The 21,142-nt window shown below is 44.0% G+C and overlaps 1 protein-coding gene across 1 annotated transcript in view; it reads right to left on the reverse strand.

Annotated features, from left to right (window-relative positions):
• Positions 1-11,289: 11,289 nt before the first annotated feature.
• Positions 11,290-21,142, reverse strand: part of MTERF3 (mitochondrial transcription termination factor 3) — a 64,461-nt gene continuing 54,608 nt past the window's right edge. Inside the window, exons 6-8 of the mRNA XM_082257502.1 lie at positions 19,504-19,575; positions 15,515-15,676; positions 11,290-11,598 (exon numbers count right to left, since the gene is read on the reverse strand). Coding sequence (XP_082113628.1) covers positions 11,404-11,598; positions 15,515-15,676; positions 19,504-19,575 — 429 coding nt within the window. The 3' untranslated portion in view covers positions 11,290-11,403. The remainder of the gene's footprint in view (positions 11,599-15,514; positions 15,677-19,503; positions 19,576-21,142) is intronic.

The following is a 21,142-nucleotide window of genomic DNA, read 5'->3' on the forward strand; positions in this document are numbered from 1 at the left end:
TCTGGAAACTTTCTCTTTTTGCAAGAGGACATCTTCTCCCAAATCAGGCAAGCTTCAGTAGGAGTCTCCGCTTCTTCCGAAACACCCTTGCAAGTAAGGAATGGACTTTTATGGCATTAAGACAAAATCTTTGTCCCAGAAGAAGTATGTGTCCCTGTCTTAAGCTTATGCCACGACCATGCATTAGCAGGTCACTTTGGAGCTAGTAAGACAATTGAGTTGGTCCAGCGTACCTTCTGGTGGCCTCATCTGGATAAGGACTGCAGAAAGTATGTGGAGACATGCACCACTTGTGCCCGAAACAAGGGTAACAGGACCAAAGCATGGGGTCTGCTTCAACCACTGCCAATCCCGGACAGACCATGGAAGATGATCTCAATGGATTTCATCGTGGAACTCCCTCCTTCAGAAGGGTACACAACCATTTATGTAGTCGTTGATCGGCTGTCCAAAATGGCACATTTTCTTCCTATGAAAGGCACACCATCTGCTCTAGAGACAGCACAGATTTTTATCAAGGAGATAGTGAGGCTCCATGGAATCCCAGCTAACATTGTATCTGATCGAGGGGTTAAATTCAACTCAAGGTTTTGGAAAGCCCTCTCAAGAACCCTGGAAATTGACCTATCCTTCTCTTCGGCCTATCACCCCCAAACTAATGGCCAGACGGAAAGGACCAACTAAATCCTGGAGCAATACCTGCGCTGCTTTTCTTCCTTTTCCCAAGATGTCTGGATATCATTACTTCCTCTAGCTGAATTTGCCTACAACAATTCCAACCACTCTGCTACCAAACAATCCCCATTCTTTGCCAACTACGGCTTCCACCCATCATTTCTACCCAGCACTATCCCGGAAAGCTCTTTTCCAGCTGTGCTAGAAACTGTAACCTTCCTGGAAACCAACAACAAGCTACTACAGGAAACAATAACCAAAGCACAGGAGTACAACAAAAGAATGTTTGATAGGAAAAAGCGTGGGGAATTAATTCTGGAGCTTGGTGATCAAGTGTGGTTATCCACCACCAACTTAAAATTAGCATGTCCATCAAGGAAACTGGGACCTAAGTTTGTGGGGCCATTCCCTGTAAAGAGAAGGATCAATAATGTGGCTTACGAATTGGAATTACCAGCCTCCTTTAGGATCCACCCGGTCTTTCATGTGCCCCTACTGAAACCTGCCTCTCCCAACCCCTTCCCGAAACGAAACTCTGGCCCACCCGAGCCAACAATAGTAGGGGGAGAAGAGGAATATGAAATTGAGGCAATTATGGACTGTAGGAAAAGAGGTAACCAAATCCAGTTCCTGATCAATTGGAAGGGATATGGCCCCGAGGACAATTCTTGGGAACCCGAAAACAACATCCACGCTAGAAGACTCCTTCAGACGTTTAAATGGTCCCATCCAGATAAGATGGCCCAGTTGGGCATCCGGAGGCTGCCCATTGGGAGGGGGCCATGTCAGGAAGGTCCTGCCAGGAGACAAGTTGGCAATCGCAGGCAAGGTCCTGCCACTTGAATTTCCCAAAGCTAATTGGCTAATTGCAAACATGAAAGCCCCAGCATGTGAATTTGAGTGTGCTGCGCACCTGATGACAGTTAAGCATCAAAAGGCCTATTTAAGCTAGATCTGCTCCCAGGATCAGTGCTGTCTCGTCTACAGCGTCCCGTGCCAGTCCTGCTTCCTGTTACCTGTGTCCTTGTCTGGCATGGAACCTTTCATAGGTTTAACATAAGACAAGGTTGATAGAACCCAGATCTCTATCTTGCTCCTGTTAGTTTCTATCTGTCTCCTCAAACAACACATCCTTATTCAGTTCTTTGATCTGCATCCAGTTCATCCAAAGGAAGTTTCCATCTGTCAGGAAGGTCCTGCCAGGAGACAAGTTGGCAATCGCAGGCAAGGTCCTGCCCCTTGAATTTTCCAAAGCTAATTGCAAACATGAAAGCCCCAGCATGTGAATTTGAGTGTGCTGCGCACCTGATGACAGTTAAACATCAAAAAGCCTATTTAAGCTAGATCTGCTCCCAGGATCAGTGCTGTCTCGTCTACAGCGTCCCATGCCAGTCCTGTTACCTGTGTTGTTCCCGAGATCTTGACCCGGCTTGCCATTGACTACTCCAGTTCTCTGCCTGCACCGACCCCAGCTTGTTCTTTGACCATTCTCCAGTCTCTCCACTTGTACCTGATCTGACCTCTCTGTGTATGACCCAGCTTGTCTGACTCTGCATACCTTCCAGTATTCCCCGAGGCTTCCAAGTTGCTGCATTGATCCAACTACTCCCAGAACACCTGCCTCCATCTGGAACTCTACGCTACCAGCAGTCAGGGGCTGACTGGCAACTTTCGGCCCAGGGGGCAAGTATAAACCAGGGGCATATGGTGCAGCAACTCAGCCCCCCTCCCACTCTCCCATTCCCCTGCCTCCTCTTGACCCTCATTCCAGGCTGAAGCTCGGCTCCAGGCACTCTCTACTCACTGGCCAAATCCGGCTTCCCAACCAGGCCAGCAGGGGGCAGTTGGGGGAAGCTGGGACAGCCCAGTTGGGGCTGCCCCCGGGAGTCTCCAGTGGGGCATGGAACCGGCCTCTTCTCAGACACAGTGTACACCATCCATGCTGGGGGGGAGGCCTGCGCTATATCCTTGTCTTCATCCCGCACTCAGTAGGTCAGCAGTGGGAACTTTTTACTTCTCTTCACCAGGAATCCTTTAGGCATGTCTGTGGCAGAAGCGGTGCAACCTTTTTGTAGGGCATCAGAGCAGCCCAGGGGGCAATTGCCCCCCTGCCCCCTGGCCCAGTCCTCCCCTGCCAGCAGTCCTGCAGCCTGCACGTCCACCGGCACTCGTGCGACTCTGCGCTCTGCGCTTCCTGTTTACTCTATCAGGGGCTCTGAGTCAGAGGTGTAAGAGAGGCCTTCCTCCACACATTCAGGCTCTACCGACCAGGTACGTGACACCATCTCTTGGTTGGATGTGGTCATGTTGGAAATTTTATCTCTCAGTCTTTACTTTCCTTTTGTATTTCAAGATGGATCCTGTACTGATGCTCCATCATATTGACTCAGCAGACCATCAACCAACTCCATGGTCTAGGGTTCATGTTCCATCCTGTCCTGACAAGATGCACTCTACTAAATCTATGAGTGCATCCTGAGATTTTTGGCTGCAGACTACAGTTTCTCAGAGCAGCAAGGCTTCTATCCTCCCTTTCCCTGTGTTCTACCAGGGGATTGGGCTGATTGTAGCCAGATTAACTCACTTGCTTTGGGAGCATTTAGGTGTTGTCCTTTTTCCATCTGTGCTGTAATTTTTGGGGCAGGCTTTGGGGGCATGTCCCCTTGAAGGGGTGCGAGCCGGGGGCCTGTCCTGGGGATTTGCATGTTGATGGGGAGGGTATCACGGATGGTGCTCAATTTGTTTTTCTACCAGGCAGACATTTGCCTTTATCCAACGCCAGCTTCTGGTATAAGAAATATGGAGGAAGCTCTTCAAGCTGCAGGAAGTTCACAGCTTTGCTGTTGTCATGGCATCAAGAGCCTGTGGGCGTTTGTTTGCCTATCCTGTAGTGAGATTGCTTTGTTCGACTTGGGTGAAGTTCTCCTTCAATACATCCAGACCAATAATGACACACTTGCAAATAGTCATTAGGTAGACAAAGTAGCTATACCTAGCTCCCTAGAAACCAAGAATGGTAGAAGGCGCCAGCGCACAATCACCTTGTGGTTCCTAAAGTTAATACTAAGGTCCTGCTATATGGCTGGGCTGCAACCACCGAAAGTAATTGCTGTATGTTCCTCCAGCAGCATCTGAACATCGTGGGCAGAGATGTCAGCCAACATGACAGGCAGGGGGAGCCAATCCGGTTCCATTTTGGCACATTTATTCAGCACTACTGATGTGCTAAGTGAAGACCACTTAACCTGTCTTTGGTAGGATGCCAGTAGCTTACATACTTTCTTATGATGGGATTTGCTGAAGCTTCCCCCCCTGTTAGCTAGTTATTGATCTATCAGACGTATGCGGCCATGAAGGCACCAGGATAACAGAAAGTTGTATCATACTTACCATAATTTTCTTTTCTTGGTGTTTATCTATGGCAGCATACCGAACCCACCCAGTTCGTTCTAACTTTTTATAGCTATGCACTGGTCCTGTGTGCGGAAGTAGGCGGGGCTACTATCAAACGTATGCTGCCATGGATAGGCACCAGGAAAAGAAAATCACGGTAAGTATGATACAATTTTCTGTTGTGTTTTTTTTTTTCTCCCTCCATTTTGCATAGAGCAAGGGAGGATTATAACCCCTGTCAGTTTTTTTTTTTTTTCGCAATCTGTGTCTCATTAGATTTCCTTCACTTCCTGTCCCATAGCCAAACAGGAAGTGGGAGGAAATCCCTCAAATTTAAGAGAATTCCTTGGGCCCCCCCAGGTCACCAGAACTAGTGTCCCCATTGAAACATTTCCCCTATATTACTTTTTTTTTCAATATTCGCTTTCAATGATAATGGTAAACAGAACAAATAAAGAGGGTGAATCTCCCTAACAGGGGTACAGACAGCAATAACAACTGACAGGCCTTCAAATCCCTCTCCACTCCTTCTAAAACTAACCTTTTTTTTTTTAAACATTTACCTTTAGTTATACCTAAAGGCTGAAATCCTTTTGCCACCAGAGCTGGTTTTGCACACATGTTAAAACATTTTTTAGGGCTGACAATTTCTTAAAACTCCCAAACATTATATTTTTCTGAACGCAGACACCCTGGAGAATAAAATGGTGGTAAATAAAATTTTTGATGTCCCATGATATTTGTACAAGGGTTTATCAAGTGCAAATTTTTAGTATAGTATAAAAGATGAGGCAATCAAGTAAATATATACCCAGCATGTCAAGCTACAGAACTGAGTGCACCTGGGAAAAGATGACAAACTTCAGTACTCTATAATTTCCATAGGCAATGAAAGGCTCTACAGATCATTACTTTAGAGTTAGAAGTTACTATTGATCCTAAAATTTTTGCCGCCACTTCAGCATGCACGTGGTAAAAAAGCACTTGTGGGTTTAACATTATCATTTTTTTAAATGTACAATTCTTCTTTAACCACTTGCCGACTGCCTAACGCCGATCTACGGCGGCGGTCAGCCCCTCACAGGCAAAGTGACGTAGGGCTACGTCACTAGCTTGTGAGGGTCTAGGGAGCGAGCGCGCGCCCCCGGAGGCGCGCTCCCGCGTGGTCACGGACCCCCCCGCGCGTGTGACCGGCGGACCCGATGTCCGCCGGTCACTCTGCGATCGGCGGGGGAGAGGGAGAAAGTCAGGCGGTTTGTGTAAACAAGCTGCCTGTCATTCTCCCCGGTGTATGAAGGATGATCATACGGTTCTACTATGTAGAACCGTTGATCACTCTTCATACATCTGAAGCCACAGCCAATCACAGTAAAAAGCACACCCCTAGGGACACACATAGCCCCTCCCTTTCAAAAAAAGTTAACCCCTTCACTGCCAGTGTATTTTTACAGTAACAGTGCATATGTATAGCACTGATTACTGTAGAAATGTCACTGGTAACCCCAAAAGTGTCAAAAATGTCAGTCAAGGGTCCGATCTGTCCGCCGCAATGTCGCAGTACCGCAAAAAAAAAAAAATCGCAGATCGCCGCCATTACGCGTTAAAAAAAAAAACAACAAAAATGACAAAAATCTTTCCCTTTGTTAGTAAACGCGATAACTTTTGCGCAAACCAATCAAAATACGCTTTTTGCAATTTTTTTTACCAAACATAGGTAGCATAAAACAAATTGGCCGAAAATGTTAAAAAAATTTTGATTTTTACATTTTTTTTGGGGGAATTTCATATAAAAAAATGTGAAAAATATTGCTATTTTTGCAAAATTTACGCACTTTTTTTGCTTATAGCGCGTGATCAAAAAATCGCACAGGTGATCAAATACCACCAAAAGAAAGCTCTGTTTGTGGGAAAAAAAGGACGCCAAATTAGTTTAGATACAGCGTCGCACGACTGCGCAATTGTCGGTTAAAGTCACGCAGTGCCGAATCGCAAAATACCCCCTGGTCAGGAAGGGGGTAAAATCTTCCGGGGCTTAAGTGGTTAAGGCGGTGTGGCAGGGGGTGTGTCCTATGCCTACATTCTTTTGCTAATAGGTGTCCCTAGTTCCCATCTCAAAAAGTTGTAAGGTATGGCTATGTAACAGAGCAAAGCAAAGTTTTCTTATGTTGGCATCCTCAATGGGTATGTTTACATTTTAAAGTGGATGCAAACCCCATTCTGAAATTTTACCTGTAGTGTTTACTTCTCTCTTTCCAAAGCCCTAAGTCCTGTGATTTTTTTGCTTCTCTGTTCTTCTGTTATCAGCATGAGAACGTCTGACAAGTTCTCCTACACACAAGATAAAAGCAGCTGAAAATATGTGTCAGGGTGGGTGCTATAAATAGATTAGCAGAGAGCTGGTCTATTCACAGCATAGCTCTGCAAGTTTCTTCATTCTTCTGCCTATGTGAAAGGGGGGTGTGTAACTTTTCTCCAGTCAGTTGTCACAGTGTATGCCCAGACTCCACTCCCATTGCTAAAACAGGAAGAACAAATTCTAACACTTTCTAAAGAATATAGAAAGCTAAAGACAGCAGATATACATGTAAAACCTATGTAGGGAGATTTGTTTCATCTCTGTTTATCATCTGAGGCTGTTCACTTCACTGGGTATATGCAAGTGTTTACATTCACTTTAAGGCCCCTTAAACACGGGCTTTCAGATCCGGTCCGCCTGTCAGTTTTTCAGGATCGGATGCTCCATGCAGCCCTATGGAGCGGCGGATGTCAGCGGAGACATGTCCGCTGACACCCACTGCTATCCGATTCGATCTTGTCCGTGAAATCCAGACGGATGGAAACTATTTTTTCCATCCATCTAGAGGATCGGATGAAAACAGACAAGCGGACCGGTATCATCCGATCTCCAATAGAGGAGAGTGGGGCTCTGACAGCTCCGTCTCTGCACAGAGAGGAGACGGAGCTGTCATCCACCTGCTCAGTGGGGATTGGTGGATCAATCCCTGCTGAGCAAAGCGGACTCAGTCGGGCGCACTGACCATGTGAAAGGAGCCAAATGTGTGCACATATGTGGGGGCAGGGCAGTCTCAATTTTGGGGGGGGCAGTGCCATCTTAAAAGCAATAAAGGGCCCTGGGCAATGCAGTGCACTGGGGTCCTGTCTACACAATCACCCACGAGAATAAAAATGCAAATTATCGATAAGGCGATATTTAGTGGTACAGCAGTGCCAGGCTAATGACCGCTTCAGAGTTTGAAGGCTGGGTCCGGTGAACACACACAAGGACAGGAGTCAGACTCAACTGTCCTGTGTGTGCCTGTTCCCATGGAGGCGGACAGGCATTCCTGCAGTTGTGGGCTCCCCTCCACGGCCCAAGTGGCCTGACAGCAGCGCAGGGCCGACAGGCTTTTGCCACCTGCTAAGTTCGGCGGCGGGATGCACACGGGAATTGGGACTAATGCTTGGCTGGGTCACTGGGCAAGTGGGGCCCCCGGGCTTACCATTCGGTAAGATGGGCCGGGGGGGGGGGGGAGTAGAGTTTATCTCTTGACACTTTTTTTTTTCACTAAAACTCATCACAAACAAAAATTCCCTATAATATAATCTCTTTTGTGACAGGTTCTTTTTAATGAGACATTGGAGGTTTTGATAAAACACAGTGTACCAACATCAGCAGATGACATGGCTCCCCAAATCAGGAAAACCCTCATCAATACTGACAGATATATCCAGGTTTTAGAGCAGCGTATGTCCCAATCCAGATGATGTCTCCACCAACTGAAACTATTTGTTGTCTATTAAAACTAAAAATAAGACAAAGAAAATCCAGGACTATTGAGCTGTTATAATCCTATATCATGCAAGAATGTGAAAACCGTACTCTCCTAAACATCCAGCAACAGCTCTGCTCCCAGACATTTACAAAGTGTTGCTATATGAAGAGAGGAAGCTATAACCATAAACATTGCCCTTTTTTGAGACTTGTTGCTGCCATCAATTTCAAAATTAGCGTATCTTTATCTTAAAGTAGTACATTTTCGCAGTTTAAACATTTGATTTTTTTTCCAACTTTTTTGGAATTGAGGTTGTAAAAAATGAGGTTGTGATGAGTAAACAGACTCTGGCTTAAAATTGTGTGCACCTGTGAAACGGTGACAAACCTTCGACTGACGTTGAGCACGTGCACTCAACTTCTATGGCGAGGCCTGTTCTGATTGGAACCTGTCCTTTTAGCCGCTGTATGGTCTTGGCCACCTTGCTGCAGCTCAGTTTCAGGGTCTTGGCAATCTTCCTATAGCCTAGGCCGTCTTTATGTAGAGCAACAATTCTTTTTTCAGATACTCAGAGTTTTTTGCCATGAGATGCCATGTTGATCTTCCAGTGACCAGTATGAGAGAGTGAGAGCAAGAACACCAAATTTAACACACCTTATCCCCATTAACACCTGAGACCTTGTAACACTAAGTCACATGACATCGGGGAGGGAAAATGGCTGATTTGGACATTTTAACTTAGGGATGTACTCACTTTTGTTGCCAGCGGTTTAGACAATAATGGCTGTGTGTTGAGTTATTTTAAAGGGACAGCAAATTTACACTGTTATACAAGCTGTACAGTCACCACTTTACATTGTAGCAAAGCGTAATTTCTTCAGTGTTGTCACATGAAAAGATATAATATTTACAAAAATGTGAGGGGTGTACTCACTTTTGTGAGATACTGTACCTGAATCAAGATCTCCTTCTTTCTGCTGGTGATTAGGGATGGGCTTCATGTTCGAGTCGAACATACGCTTGACTCAAACATCGGGTGTTTGTGTGTTTCCTGAACACATGAACTCCCGGGGAGCTTGGTGAGAAGTTCGCCTGCTAATGAGCGCCCCATAATGCACTGCGCAATTGCAGTGCATTAAGTGCTTGTGATTGGCCAAAGCATGCACCTAACCTGTATGCTTTGGCCAATCACAGCACAATGTCCCGTCAGAGCCATTATTGGCCAAAGGCAGGGTGCCTTTAGCCAGTCATGGCTCAGGGGCTAAGTCCACACCCCTCACTATATAAGGCTGCTGCTTACACGGCATCCGCGTATAGTGTGTGACAGTAGAGATTAGGCAGGTTGTTGGTGAATAGTGAGTTCAGTCAGTTTAGTTCAGTCAGTTTAGTGCAGTCAGTGTATTGTACAGGCATACCCCACTTATAAATGTATGGATATGTTGTAGTCCTGGGTCCCCTCTCGTTGCTCCCCAAGTTTGGTGCCCCTGTCACCTATGGTTTGTAAGCAGTACCATGTCAAGCTGACCAAGATTTCCCATAGATGCCAATGAGCATTGAACGCTGAAAATTGGTTTGGGCAGAAAGGGGGGTGAAAGTGCCCTGTATTTAAGTGGTTTAGGGTAACCCTATGACCTTTTGGGTCTGGTATAGATTTTAAGGGGAACTCCATGCCAAAAAAAAAAAAAAAATGGAGTGGGGCCCCCCTCCCAAAAATCCATACCAGACCCTTATCTAACCATGCAGCCTGGCAGGCAACCCTGGGCTGTGGGTCTACGGGTGGGGGGGCTTATTGGAATCTGGAAGCCCCCTTTAACCCCAAGATCCTATCCCCCCATGTGAATGGGTATGGGGTACATCGTACCCATTCACCAAAAAAGTGTAAAAAAAAAAAAGAAAAGTAAAAACCACAGGAAACAGTTTTTGACAAGTCCTTTATTAAAAAGAAGAAAAGAAAAAAAAATGGTGTCCCTCGATTTAAATCAATCGTCAATCACTACGCCCGCCAGGCCTGGAAAAATAGAAAAAAGTATAAAATGCTTCGCCCCTTAAGAGGCTACCTGCGATAAGCCCAATCTTCGGCTTTGACAGGTATTTTTATAGACAAGGGTTGGGACCACCCAGCTACGTCACCCGGTGGCACCGCCCATTCTGATGTCACTTTTCTTATCTTTCTTTTCTCGGCAGGCATCATTATTGATAATGAATTTACAGCGAGGGACACTATTTTTTTTCTTTTTAATTAAGAACTTGTCAAAAAGGGTGGGGGGGGGGGGGGGGAAATCGCCGGGATCTAGGGGCCCCCTTGTTAAAGTTAGATTCCAGATTACAATAAGCCCCCCCATCCGCAGACCCTGACAACCATAGCCCAGGGTTTTCGGGAAGAGGGAACAGGGTGCTTTGGGGTGGGGGGGTTGGGGGTCAGAGCACCCCCCCCCCATGTTGAGGGCATGTGGCCTGACCTGCCAGGCTGCATGCTCAGGGATAAGTGTCTGGTATGGACACACAGATTTTTTAAATTTTGGCGTGGGGTTCCCCTTAACGTCCATAGCAGACCCGAAGGGCCTGGTATGGACTGGAAACCAGCAATATATTACAGCCGCGAGCAAGTTTAAATTACATTTTATCCTTTAGAAATGTCAGTATAGCTGCAGCAGGCTCCATACATTGTACAGATGTGCCACTTTACAGGCACAATAAGGGGACCCACCAGGCATGAAATTTAAAGGAATTTTTCATTTTTATTGTTTCACTTTAAGCATCAATAAAATCACTGCTCCTTTAAAAAAGGATTGTTTTAAAAAAAAATTTTGCATTGATACATGTCCCCCAGGGCAGTACCCAGGTCCCCATACACTTTTTTGGGCCAATAACTTGCATTTAAGCCTTTAAAATTAGGACTTTTGATTTGTCATGTTCGCACCCCATAGACTTTAATAGAATTCACATGTTCGTTCATTTTCCTGTTAGAGATGTTCTGATGCGAACCGAACAGGTGGGGGGTAATCCCTCTAGTGATGCACCCCAAACTTCTTTTTGCTGTCATCACTGCCTGGTCACATTGGGCAAGAACCTCTGTAAGGTTTTCATGTACCTGCTAGGTTGATTTCTCCTCTAACTATTCCAGGGACAGAAAAGGAATTAAGAGGACAACACCTTTGACCACTGTCACTGTACTGGGCTCCCAAGTAATTTCCTCCTCGCCCAGGATTCCAGTGACAGTTGACAACTTCGGAATTTTCCCTTTTTTTGTCCCGTTGACATCTGTGACTCAGGGAGCCTGGATCTTCCCAACAGAGACATGTACAGCAGTAATAATCCTATAGAAGCTCCAACCCTTTCCCACTCCATACAAAACTAGACAGACAAACTTTGACACCCTTCTGTCTGTCCCCATACAATTTATTATACAGTATGTGATATAAATATTGTCAAGGATACACTTATGTAAGTTAAACCAAATATGTTTATTCTATAAAATATACAAAATTATGTTTTAGTATCACTTTATATTTAAATGATAATACATTCACATCAACATTTTATGGCATATCTTTCTGTACATCTACATGGTTTTACGGAACTTATCAAAGTCCTGTATAGAGGCTTTGGCAACGTCTCTACAGAAAATATCATCAGGCATGGCTGCCACTTTATCCAAGGAGACATAGTTGGGTTGTGTTGAGTCATAAATTGCTCTTCCTAAAAAGGAGAGAAACATGTGTCTCTCTTTTATTTTCAACAGACTGGAATTGAAAATCTGAAAAGAAGAAGAGGAGAAAGTCACCGCATTTCATATTCATAATTGATCTTCTAATTTTATTTTATCATTGTTTTAGTATTACTACTTTACAGAAAATAAAAGAAGAATATAACATACATTTGCTTAGGTTATTTAAGTGTGTGATGCTCCACTCTAAAAGCCTAACTTCATGTTTAACTATTTACTGCACTGGTGCGCTGTATTACCTGTATATAGCCTCAGCTAAACACAGTTTACAGTGGATGTGTTCTAGCAGTGGTCCAAGAACTTCCCATCCCACTCCCGGCACAAAATTGAGTTGGGCTCATTATTGAATCTAAACATCGAACTATACCCACTAACATATAGACAAATGATTATACATCTCCTGTCGGCTGCCAGAACTTTAATACTACGTAAGTGGAAAACCACCGACACCCCAAATCTTTCTGAGGCAATCATCCTGGTTAATGAGAACTATAAACTAGAAAAAGCCTTATCCTTCAACGCTTTAACCCATCACAAATTTCAAAAAGCTTGGTCGGAATGGCCCTATTTAACACCTGATACACGAAGCTTATAATGTCACCCTTTATTTAGCTTAGTTCTACCTGTTCTGGTCCTGGGGATGATGGGAGGTGTGGACGACCCGTGGCTTGGTGACATTGTTCCCCTAGGGGTTCTGAGTCGGGGTGGTTCGACGCCTCTCTTCTCCTCCCCACATCAGAATAAACTATGTTGACCTTTACATGCATAATGCACCTGCACGAAGCTTATACTATTGTTTGAAAACTGTATCATCCACTTTTGGATAATGTTCTACCTTGTTGTGGTTATTTTCTTATTTCACATTCTGTTAATGTGATTTTCTGTTTTTTCACCTGTATTTGAAATTCAATAAAAATTATTGATTGAAAAAAAAAAAAAAAAATTGAGTTGGGCTAAGCGCTACTTGGTCATTCACAGGAAGCTTTGTATTCTATGAATGAATACAAGGCTTCCTGTGATTGAGGTGGAGAAGCAGGGAGATGACATCATGATCTCATCCTCAGCCAATCAGAGGAAGCCTTGTATTCATTCATATAATACAAAGCTTCCTGTGAATGGCTGACTAGCACTTAGCCCAACAATTTTGTTCTGGAAGTGGGGCATAAAGTTCTCATTCCATTGCCGAAAATGTAGCGGAGGCTACATACAGTTAATACAGCTTGCCCAGAAAACACACGTTAGTGCAGTAAATAGTTTGTTTGGACCAGCTTGGCCAAAAGGAACTATTTAAAGGGACATAAAACTTGGAGTTAGGCTTTTAATGATCCCAAGGGACTATTGAGAACATTTTTACCATTCACCTGTGTGCACAGGTCCCCATTCACACTATTATGTGCATAGCGAATATGCAAGTCTTTTGAAAAAAATGTTTTGCCCATTGTGTCACTATGCACATTCATTTTAATTTGAATGGGCTGTCCTACATGAGAAAAACACAACAAAATAATCCATGCACCTTTTTGAGCTTTTCACTTTTTTTTAACTGCACGTTTTGCATTTGTTGCACTAAAAAACTGTTTGCTGCCTTTGGGGCAATGAATGTCACCACAAGTGCGATGCATAGTTTTTGTGTGTTTTGCACACATTTACAAGACACTATAGTGTGAATGCAGCCTTAGACAATGTCTGAAAATGTCTTACAGGATACTTCAAACTTTACATTCTGAGCTAAAGCTAAAAAAATACTGTATACTGCTATAAAAATGTGCTAACAGCATACATTCTCCTATAGTAAAACCTCGCTCTTTACATAGTGACTGCTGACTTATAGAAATGTCAAAAACATGGAGGGGGAAATTTATTAATTCTGGTAAACAGCAAGTCTTTGCTAAACAAGAGCAGTGAGACAGATTGTGCAACAGATTTACTACAAGGTTACAGCTTGAGTCATGACAAAACAAAAATAAAACAGGCATTTAGAATTCCTGAACGCCTGGTAGCAGCTGCTGAGCTGCACTCTGAAATGCGATCCATAGTTGATTGCTTCTCAGAGATTGAACAAGTGTACGTGTAGCCTAACAGCAGTTTTTGTTTTTCTGAGTCTCCCCAGCAAAAACATTGGGGAGATTTACTAAAACTGGTGCACACAGAATTTGCTGCAGCTGTGCACAATAACCATAAGGCCCCTTTCACACATGCGGACTGTTCAGATCCGCCTGTCTGTTTTTCAGGCGGATCTGAATGGATGCCCCATGCATCTCTATGGGGCATCGGATGTCAGCGGAGACATGTCCACTGACATCCGATCCATCAAATCTGGACGGATGGAAACCCTATTTTCCATCCGTCCAGCGGATCGGATCGGATGAGAAAGGACAGATGGTCCGTTCCCATCCGATTCCCCCATAGAAAACAGCAAGGACCTGACAGCTCTGTCTCTGCACACAGCGCAGAGACAGAGCTGCCATCCGCGTGCTTAGCGGGTGATCGGCGGATTGATCCCCCCGCTGAGATAAACAAATTCCTCTGACGGACTCCCCTATGTGAAAGGGGCCTTAAGCTTCCAGCTGATTTTAGAAGCTGATTGGTTTCAATACACAGCTGCACCAAATTCTGTGCACAACAGTTTTAGTAAATTCTTCCCCATAGTTTTACTACCTTATGACCCTGCTAGCAGATTTTTCCACTTCCTGTAACAGTGTGACAACATTGCTTATGGCATTACAATTTCACTTTCATGCAACCATTAAAAAATAAAATGTCATGTGTGCAGAAGTGCCACGGTCTCTATCACCGGTCTCTATCAGGCATTTGGGAGCTGATAGAGACTGGCGGCGCATTTTCACATGTGCGCACACTGGGGCAGCTGTGCCCATGGGCAGACATTTGCTGGGCAAGTGCACAAATTGCAGCTTACTAACACACTGCCTTCTAGGATAGTTGTGACAAAGCAATTCCAGGAGGCAGTGGGAAGAAAATCTTACCAAAAAATCTTACCCGCTCCCACTGGGATCACACACAGTGAGAGCCCAGCGGCTCTATGTACATTGGCACCCACATATTATACAGTACACAGGCAGAATGGCGATCTGCCTATGTGAACAAGGCAAATTGCTGTTCTGTCAGTAGGGAAGGAATTAATCCTCTGTTCCTGCAAACCAGGAAAATTGATTAATGCCTTCCCTAGTCAAAGCACCTCCCACACTGTAAGAAAGCACTGGCTAGGCACACAGTTAACCCTTTGATCGCCCAGGATGTTAGCCCCCCTTCGCAGCCAGTGTCGTTAGTACAGTGACAGTGCATATTTTTATTTTGTTAGCACTGATCACTGCATTCGTGTCACTGGTCCCCAAAAAGTTTCAAAAGGGTCAGTGTCCGATGCAATATCGCAGTCCCGCTTTAAGTCGCTGATCGCCGCTTTTACTAGTAAAAAATAAATTAAAAAAATAAAAATCTTCTAGTTTGTAGGCGCAAACTAATCAATATATGCTTATTGGGATTTTTGTTTTAACCAAAAATATGTAGCAGAATACATGTTGGCCTAAATTGATGAAGAAATTTCGATTTTTTACATTCTTTTTATTGGATGTTTTATAGCCGTAGTAAGCTAAAAATATTGCGTTTTTTTTTTTTTTATTCCAAAATGGTCATCTCATTTATAGCGCAAAAAAGAAAAGCCTCAGAGGTGATCAAATACCACCAAAAGAAAGCTATTTGTGGGAGAAATAGGACATACATTTTATTTGGGTACAGTGTTGCACGACTGCGCAATTGTCAATTAAACTAACGCAGTGCCGTATCGCACAAAATGGCCTGTTAATGAAGGGGGTAAATCTGCCAGAGGTCAAGTGGGTAATATTGAATTCTTCCCATAGTTACACCATAATAGGAACGCTATATGAATAAAACCTCTACAATGTGAATACAAAAACAAAAATGCATGTACCTGTGGAAACTTTGTGATCATGTTGTGGGGAATCTCCATTGTGTTGTGCACATAATCAAATGTTTCTGTAAGTCTTTTCTTGCTTGCTGTAAGTACTTTGGGAACTCTCAAAGCAACATGCTGGATTTCATTTTTGCGAAACCCGAATTCCAGTTCAAACACCTACCAAATAAAAACAGAGTAAATGGGTTTTTCAAACAAGTTAATACAATTGCCAAGTAAAATCTTTGCAACTCAGAGTAAACGTGCAGTGGTGAAGAATCGTTCACTATGCACAGGAGAGGGGATTGCCAAAATACAAAGTAATTCAGATTCTTTAATCAGCTGGGATAGGGAAAACATAAAGCTTTTTTTTATACAGGCAGTAAACTTACCGCCCTGTAAAAAGGGATCCGTGGTGAATCACTTTTCAGGACGTGGTATAGCACGCCTGTTATTTGGTTGGGTTTATAAATTTTTTCTTTTTTTTCAATGCAAAACAGAAATTTTACATTGCAGGACCACACCACACTTTCGAATCAAGTGTAAGGGCTCTTTCACACGGGCGTTCCGATCAGATCCGCCTGTCAGTTTTTTAGGTGGATCTGATCGGATGCCCCATTCAGCCCTATGGAGCAGCAAATGTCAGCGGTGACATGTCCGCTGACACCCGCTGCTATCCGCATCCGATCCTGTCCGTGAAATCTGGACGGATGGAAACCCTATTTTCCATCCGTCCAGGGGATCTGATCGGATGAGAGCGGACAGGCGGTCCGCTCTCATCCGATCCCCCATAGAGAGCAGCGGGGGTCTGACACCTCCCTCTCCGCACACAGTGCGGAGACGGAGCTGTCATCCGCCGGCTATAGTATTTTTGTTTTTTTAAACTATAATCTTTTCTACATTTTCTTACATAAAATAGTTATTTTACAAGTACAGTAAAACCTTGGATTGCGAGCATAATTCATTCTGGAAACATGCTTGTAATCCAAAGCATTATTATTTTACAGCAAATTTCCCCATAAAAAAAAATGGAAACTCAGATGATTCGTTTCACAACCATTTGTTCATAAGTCTTTCAGTTTATAGTCCATATAAAAAGATTATAGCAATGTGATAGGTTGTGTAACCATGAAATGTCCATCCACAAATGGCGCCTCCACAAGGGGATAAGAAGCAATATCCAGCAGGACTTACAGAGTATAAAAGAGAAGAGAGGCGCCTCTTATGCCTCGTTTCCACTGAGCGGAACAGTTTGGGTTGGTACAGTTTGGAAGGGTTAGAAAGGTCCGGCCTATTCAGGTGAGCATTTCCATTGCAAGTGGGACCGCCAGGGGCCATGCAGGGTTCACACGAAACGTGGGGTTTGTTTTGTGCTTTTGTTTGATGTGAACATTGACGTTTTCCTGTCCACCAATCAGTGGAATTTATCGTGTTACGCCAGTAGCTCCGCCCTAACCATACCGTACCATTTCCTATGGCCCTACATCTTAAGGAGGACCAGGAATGGTGCGGTTTGGTTCGGTTGTATGGGCCACTTTCATAATGGAAACACTCAAAATAGCGTACCGTACCGAACTGACACGAACCAATCCGCTCAGTGGAAACGAGGCATAAGTGTAGCAATATGGTTCCATTTAATGAAGGTTCAACATTTACCAACTCGCATGGTTGATGATTAAAGAGGCACATCTAAGTATCAGGGTTCATACACATTTTCACCAATGAAATTCCATGACTTTTCCATGACTTCACGTAAATATTCATGACCTAATGTTTCATGAAATGTCTATGTATACGTGTTAAATAAGAAGAAAATCTATGTCACACCCAGCATATTTTTACTAATATAAATGAAGCCATACATTTTTAAAGCTGCATTTCCCTGGCATTGCTGTAACTGTGAACGGACTGGTATGGATGGCACAAAATGCAGCACTTAATCTTTTTAGGCCCAAGCGACAGTCATGAGGTGCAGGCGGACTGGTATGGATGGCACAGACAGTCAGATGCACAAAATGCAGCACAGTAATCTTTTTAGGCCCAAGCGACAGTCATAAGGTGCAGGCGGACTGGTATGGATGGCACAGATCTGATGGTGCACAAATGCGGCACTTACTTTTGGGAGAAAGAACAGTGGTGCTCCTGCTTGCCCAAATAAAGCTGTTCAGGCAGTCATGAAGATGCAGCTGGACAAAATGCGGCGCTTACTATTCTTAGGCCGAACCTAACAGTCCCATGAGGCAGAAAAGAGTTCTCACAGAAAGGCGACTCAGGATTGGATGCTTAATAATTTATTTACATTTATTTTTTTAACATTCCCGTATAGGACTGGTACAGTAGGTGTCCGCAGTTTGCCCTACGGTCGGTCACTGGCCAGGCAGCAGCAGCCGAGGAGATGATCGTGCACCAATGACTGGCAGCGGGGAGGGCCGGGCCGCGGTTTGCCTGGATGTGACTGGACAGCAGCAGCAAACCAATCACAGGCAGCGGAAGCGTCAATGGAGGGCGGGCCGGCCGCATTAACGTGATGACGCGGGGGTGCGGTAACCGAAACGGTTACCGCCCCCTTCCGCGTCGTCATCACGTTCAAGCGGCCCGCCCTCCAGTGACGCTTCCGCCGAATGTGATTGGTTTGCTGCTGCTGGCCAGTCACATCCAGGCAAACTGCGGCCCGGCCCTCCCCGCTGCCAATGATTGGTGCTTGGTGCACGATCATCTCCTCGGCCGCTGCGGACCCGGAAATCAATATGTGCACAAACATTAAATAAAATAATACATTTACACTAAAGTTTTAAGCATCCGCTCCCCCCGCCGCTGCCCGCTCCTCCCCAGATTTCCATGACTTTTCCAAAACATTTGTGGAATCATAATTTTCCATGACCTTTCCAAGCCTGGAAAGTGTAATCTCAAAATTTCATAACTTTTCCAGGTTTTTAAGGACCGTACGAACCCTGAAGTATGCATCCTCCTCACCGCCAGCTCTCACCGGCGTCAGTCTGCAAACATGACCAGGAAGACTACCCTGCAGGAAAGCGATTTGAAAGCGAGGCGTGGAGCGCAGCTTTGGAAGGGATGATGATGATGGCGGTGAGGAGGATGGTCTATGTGGACAGCTTTACCCCGGATGCCTGCATACTTAGATGTTCCTGTTTTAATCATCAACCATGTGAGTTGCTAAATTTTGTACCTTCATTAAATGTAACCATATTGCTACACTTAGAGGCGCCTCTCTTCTCTTTTATAGTTAGTCGTGACATGATGCTACTTTTATATCAAGACATTGCTCGCTTATTGGGTCAAGATTTATAAAAAAGAATTTGCTTGTCTTGCAAAACGCTCTCAGACCAATTTACTCTCAATCCAAGGTTTTACTGTACACATTTATTACCTTAAAGGATAAGTCCAGGCAAAATCGAACTAACGCTAACCCTGCTTGTGCCACATTCTAAACCTAATCTACCTAACCCTGTAAAGCACAAATCATGGCACCTACCTATTTTGCAACCAATCTGGTCCGGTCCCACGCTGAGCTGTCAGTGACGGGTTCAGCGTGGAGGCGGGTGCAGGAGAGACACTCGACAACGGAAGCCCCATAGAAACTCTATGGGTGACGTCACTTCCCATTCATTTCACAGCCGTTATCGGTCCTCTCCTGCACAGATCTTCCATCGCTGGAGACCGGACCGGATCGGGTGTAGAAAAGGTTAAGTACAGTGATTTGGGCTTTACAGGGTTAGATAGATTTGGTTCAGAATGTGGCACAGAGCAAGTTTAGCATTAGTTAGGATTTGCCTGGACTTATCCTTTAAGCGTCCCTCATTAACTTACACTATAAAAAGTATACACCAATACACTATACAATCCCTTTAAAAGAAGCGTCTGTTTCAGGTACCCAACTTGAAAGCACTGTCAGTACTGTTACCATACAGGAACATTCTATGAACAGACCAAGCTAAAACAGGTGTACTAAGACCAGAAATGAAAAAATAAATAAATAAATAAATAACCTTCAAATTCTCCCTAATTGGCTCGAGACTTCCAGTGACCATTCTGGGGAAACGTGTTACTATATCACGAGTCTATAATAAAAAGATGAAAATAGATTAAAAATGAAGAAAAATAAAATGCATACACAATTATATCTAACTAAATTTTATTTTTTTTATTTTTTTGAAAAAGAAATCATACAATCCAAGATTTTGCTGAACCACATTTTGCTTTAGTTACAGCCTTCAGTCTGTTGTAATATGTCTCTACTAACTTTGCACATCCAGGCTTTGCAATATTTGCCCACTCTTTGCAGAACTGCTCAAATTCAGTTAAATTTGATGGTGACCGTTTGTGGACTGCAGTCTCCAAGTCATTCTACAGATTTTCAAAGGGGTTTAAGTCTGGGCTCTGACTAGGCCATGCAAGGATATTCACCAGTTTCCTCTAGTCTCTTTCATAATGTTTGGAGCAATGTCCTGATCCAGGGAGGGTCTGTGTTGTACCAAACACCTTCCACTTAATAATAGACTTCACTGTGCTTCTAGGCATTGATAAAGCCTTTGAAATTGGTTTGCATCCATCTCCTCACCTGTGCCTGTCTACAACTTTATCCCAGAGATCTTTTGATCGTGCCTTGCCACCCATAGTTGATTGTTTGCTTCAGTTGCACTACCAGGGACTGAAATGCTCCAGGAAAGATCTCTTTAGGTTGAGCTAAATAAAATGATCACAGTTAAAAATTACATGGCTTTGTGTGCTATTGAAAAGGTGATTAGCTACACTTGATTGAGTTTACAAGCAATTCTTAGGAGGAGGGTAATCGTTTTTCCAACTTAGTGATTCTGCTTTTGAGTTGAGTTTTCTCTATTTCTTTCTGACATGTTGGTGTTATATCTTTCACTTGGATATTATCAGTTGCACTGTGTAAGGGGGAGGTGAATCTTTTCTTTACCCACTGTATACACACACATATATATATATATATATATATATATATACACCTGAAATAATTATATATACACACATATACATACATACACACATTATATACATATTATGTTGTGATGTTTAGCATCAAGTCAATTAAACTCCTGGGATATTGATCTGGTCAGTTAAGTAGCAGAGGGGGTTGTTAATCAGTTTCAGCTGCTTTGGTGTTAATGAAATTAACAACCAGTGTACTAGATGGGCAACAATGAGACAACCTCCAAAACAGGAATTGTTTTACAGGTGGAGGCCATTGACATTTTCCCTACTCAACTTTTCTGACTGTTTTTCAATAGTTTTGCATTTGGCTAGGGTCAGTGTCACTACTGGTAGCATGGGACAATACCTGGACCCTATAGAGGTTGCACAGGCATTCCAATTACTCCAGGATAGCACATCAATACGTGTCATTGCCAGCAAATGTGCACAGTCTCAAGAGCATGGAGGAGATTCCGCCCTACAAAATAACCTCCAGCAGGCCACTGGTGTGATTGTTTCTGACCAAACATTTATAAAACAGACTTAATGAGGGTGGCCTGAGGGCCCAACCTCCTCTAGCGGGCCCTGTGCTCACTGCCCGGCACCATGGAGCTCGATTGGCAATTAATTTGCCATTGAACACCAGAACTGAAAAGGTCCGCCACTGGTGCCCTGTGTGTTTTTTACAGA

This window comes from Pelophylax lessonae (genome assembly GCF_965119305.1).
Source record: "Pelophylax lessonae genome assembly, chromosome: 5".
NCBI lineage: Eukaryota > Metazoa > Chordata > Amphibia > Anura > Ranidae > Pelophylax > Pelophylax lessonae.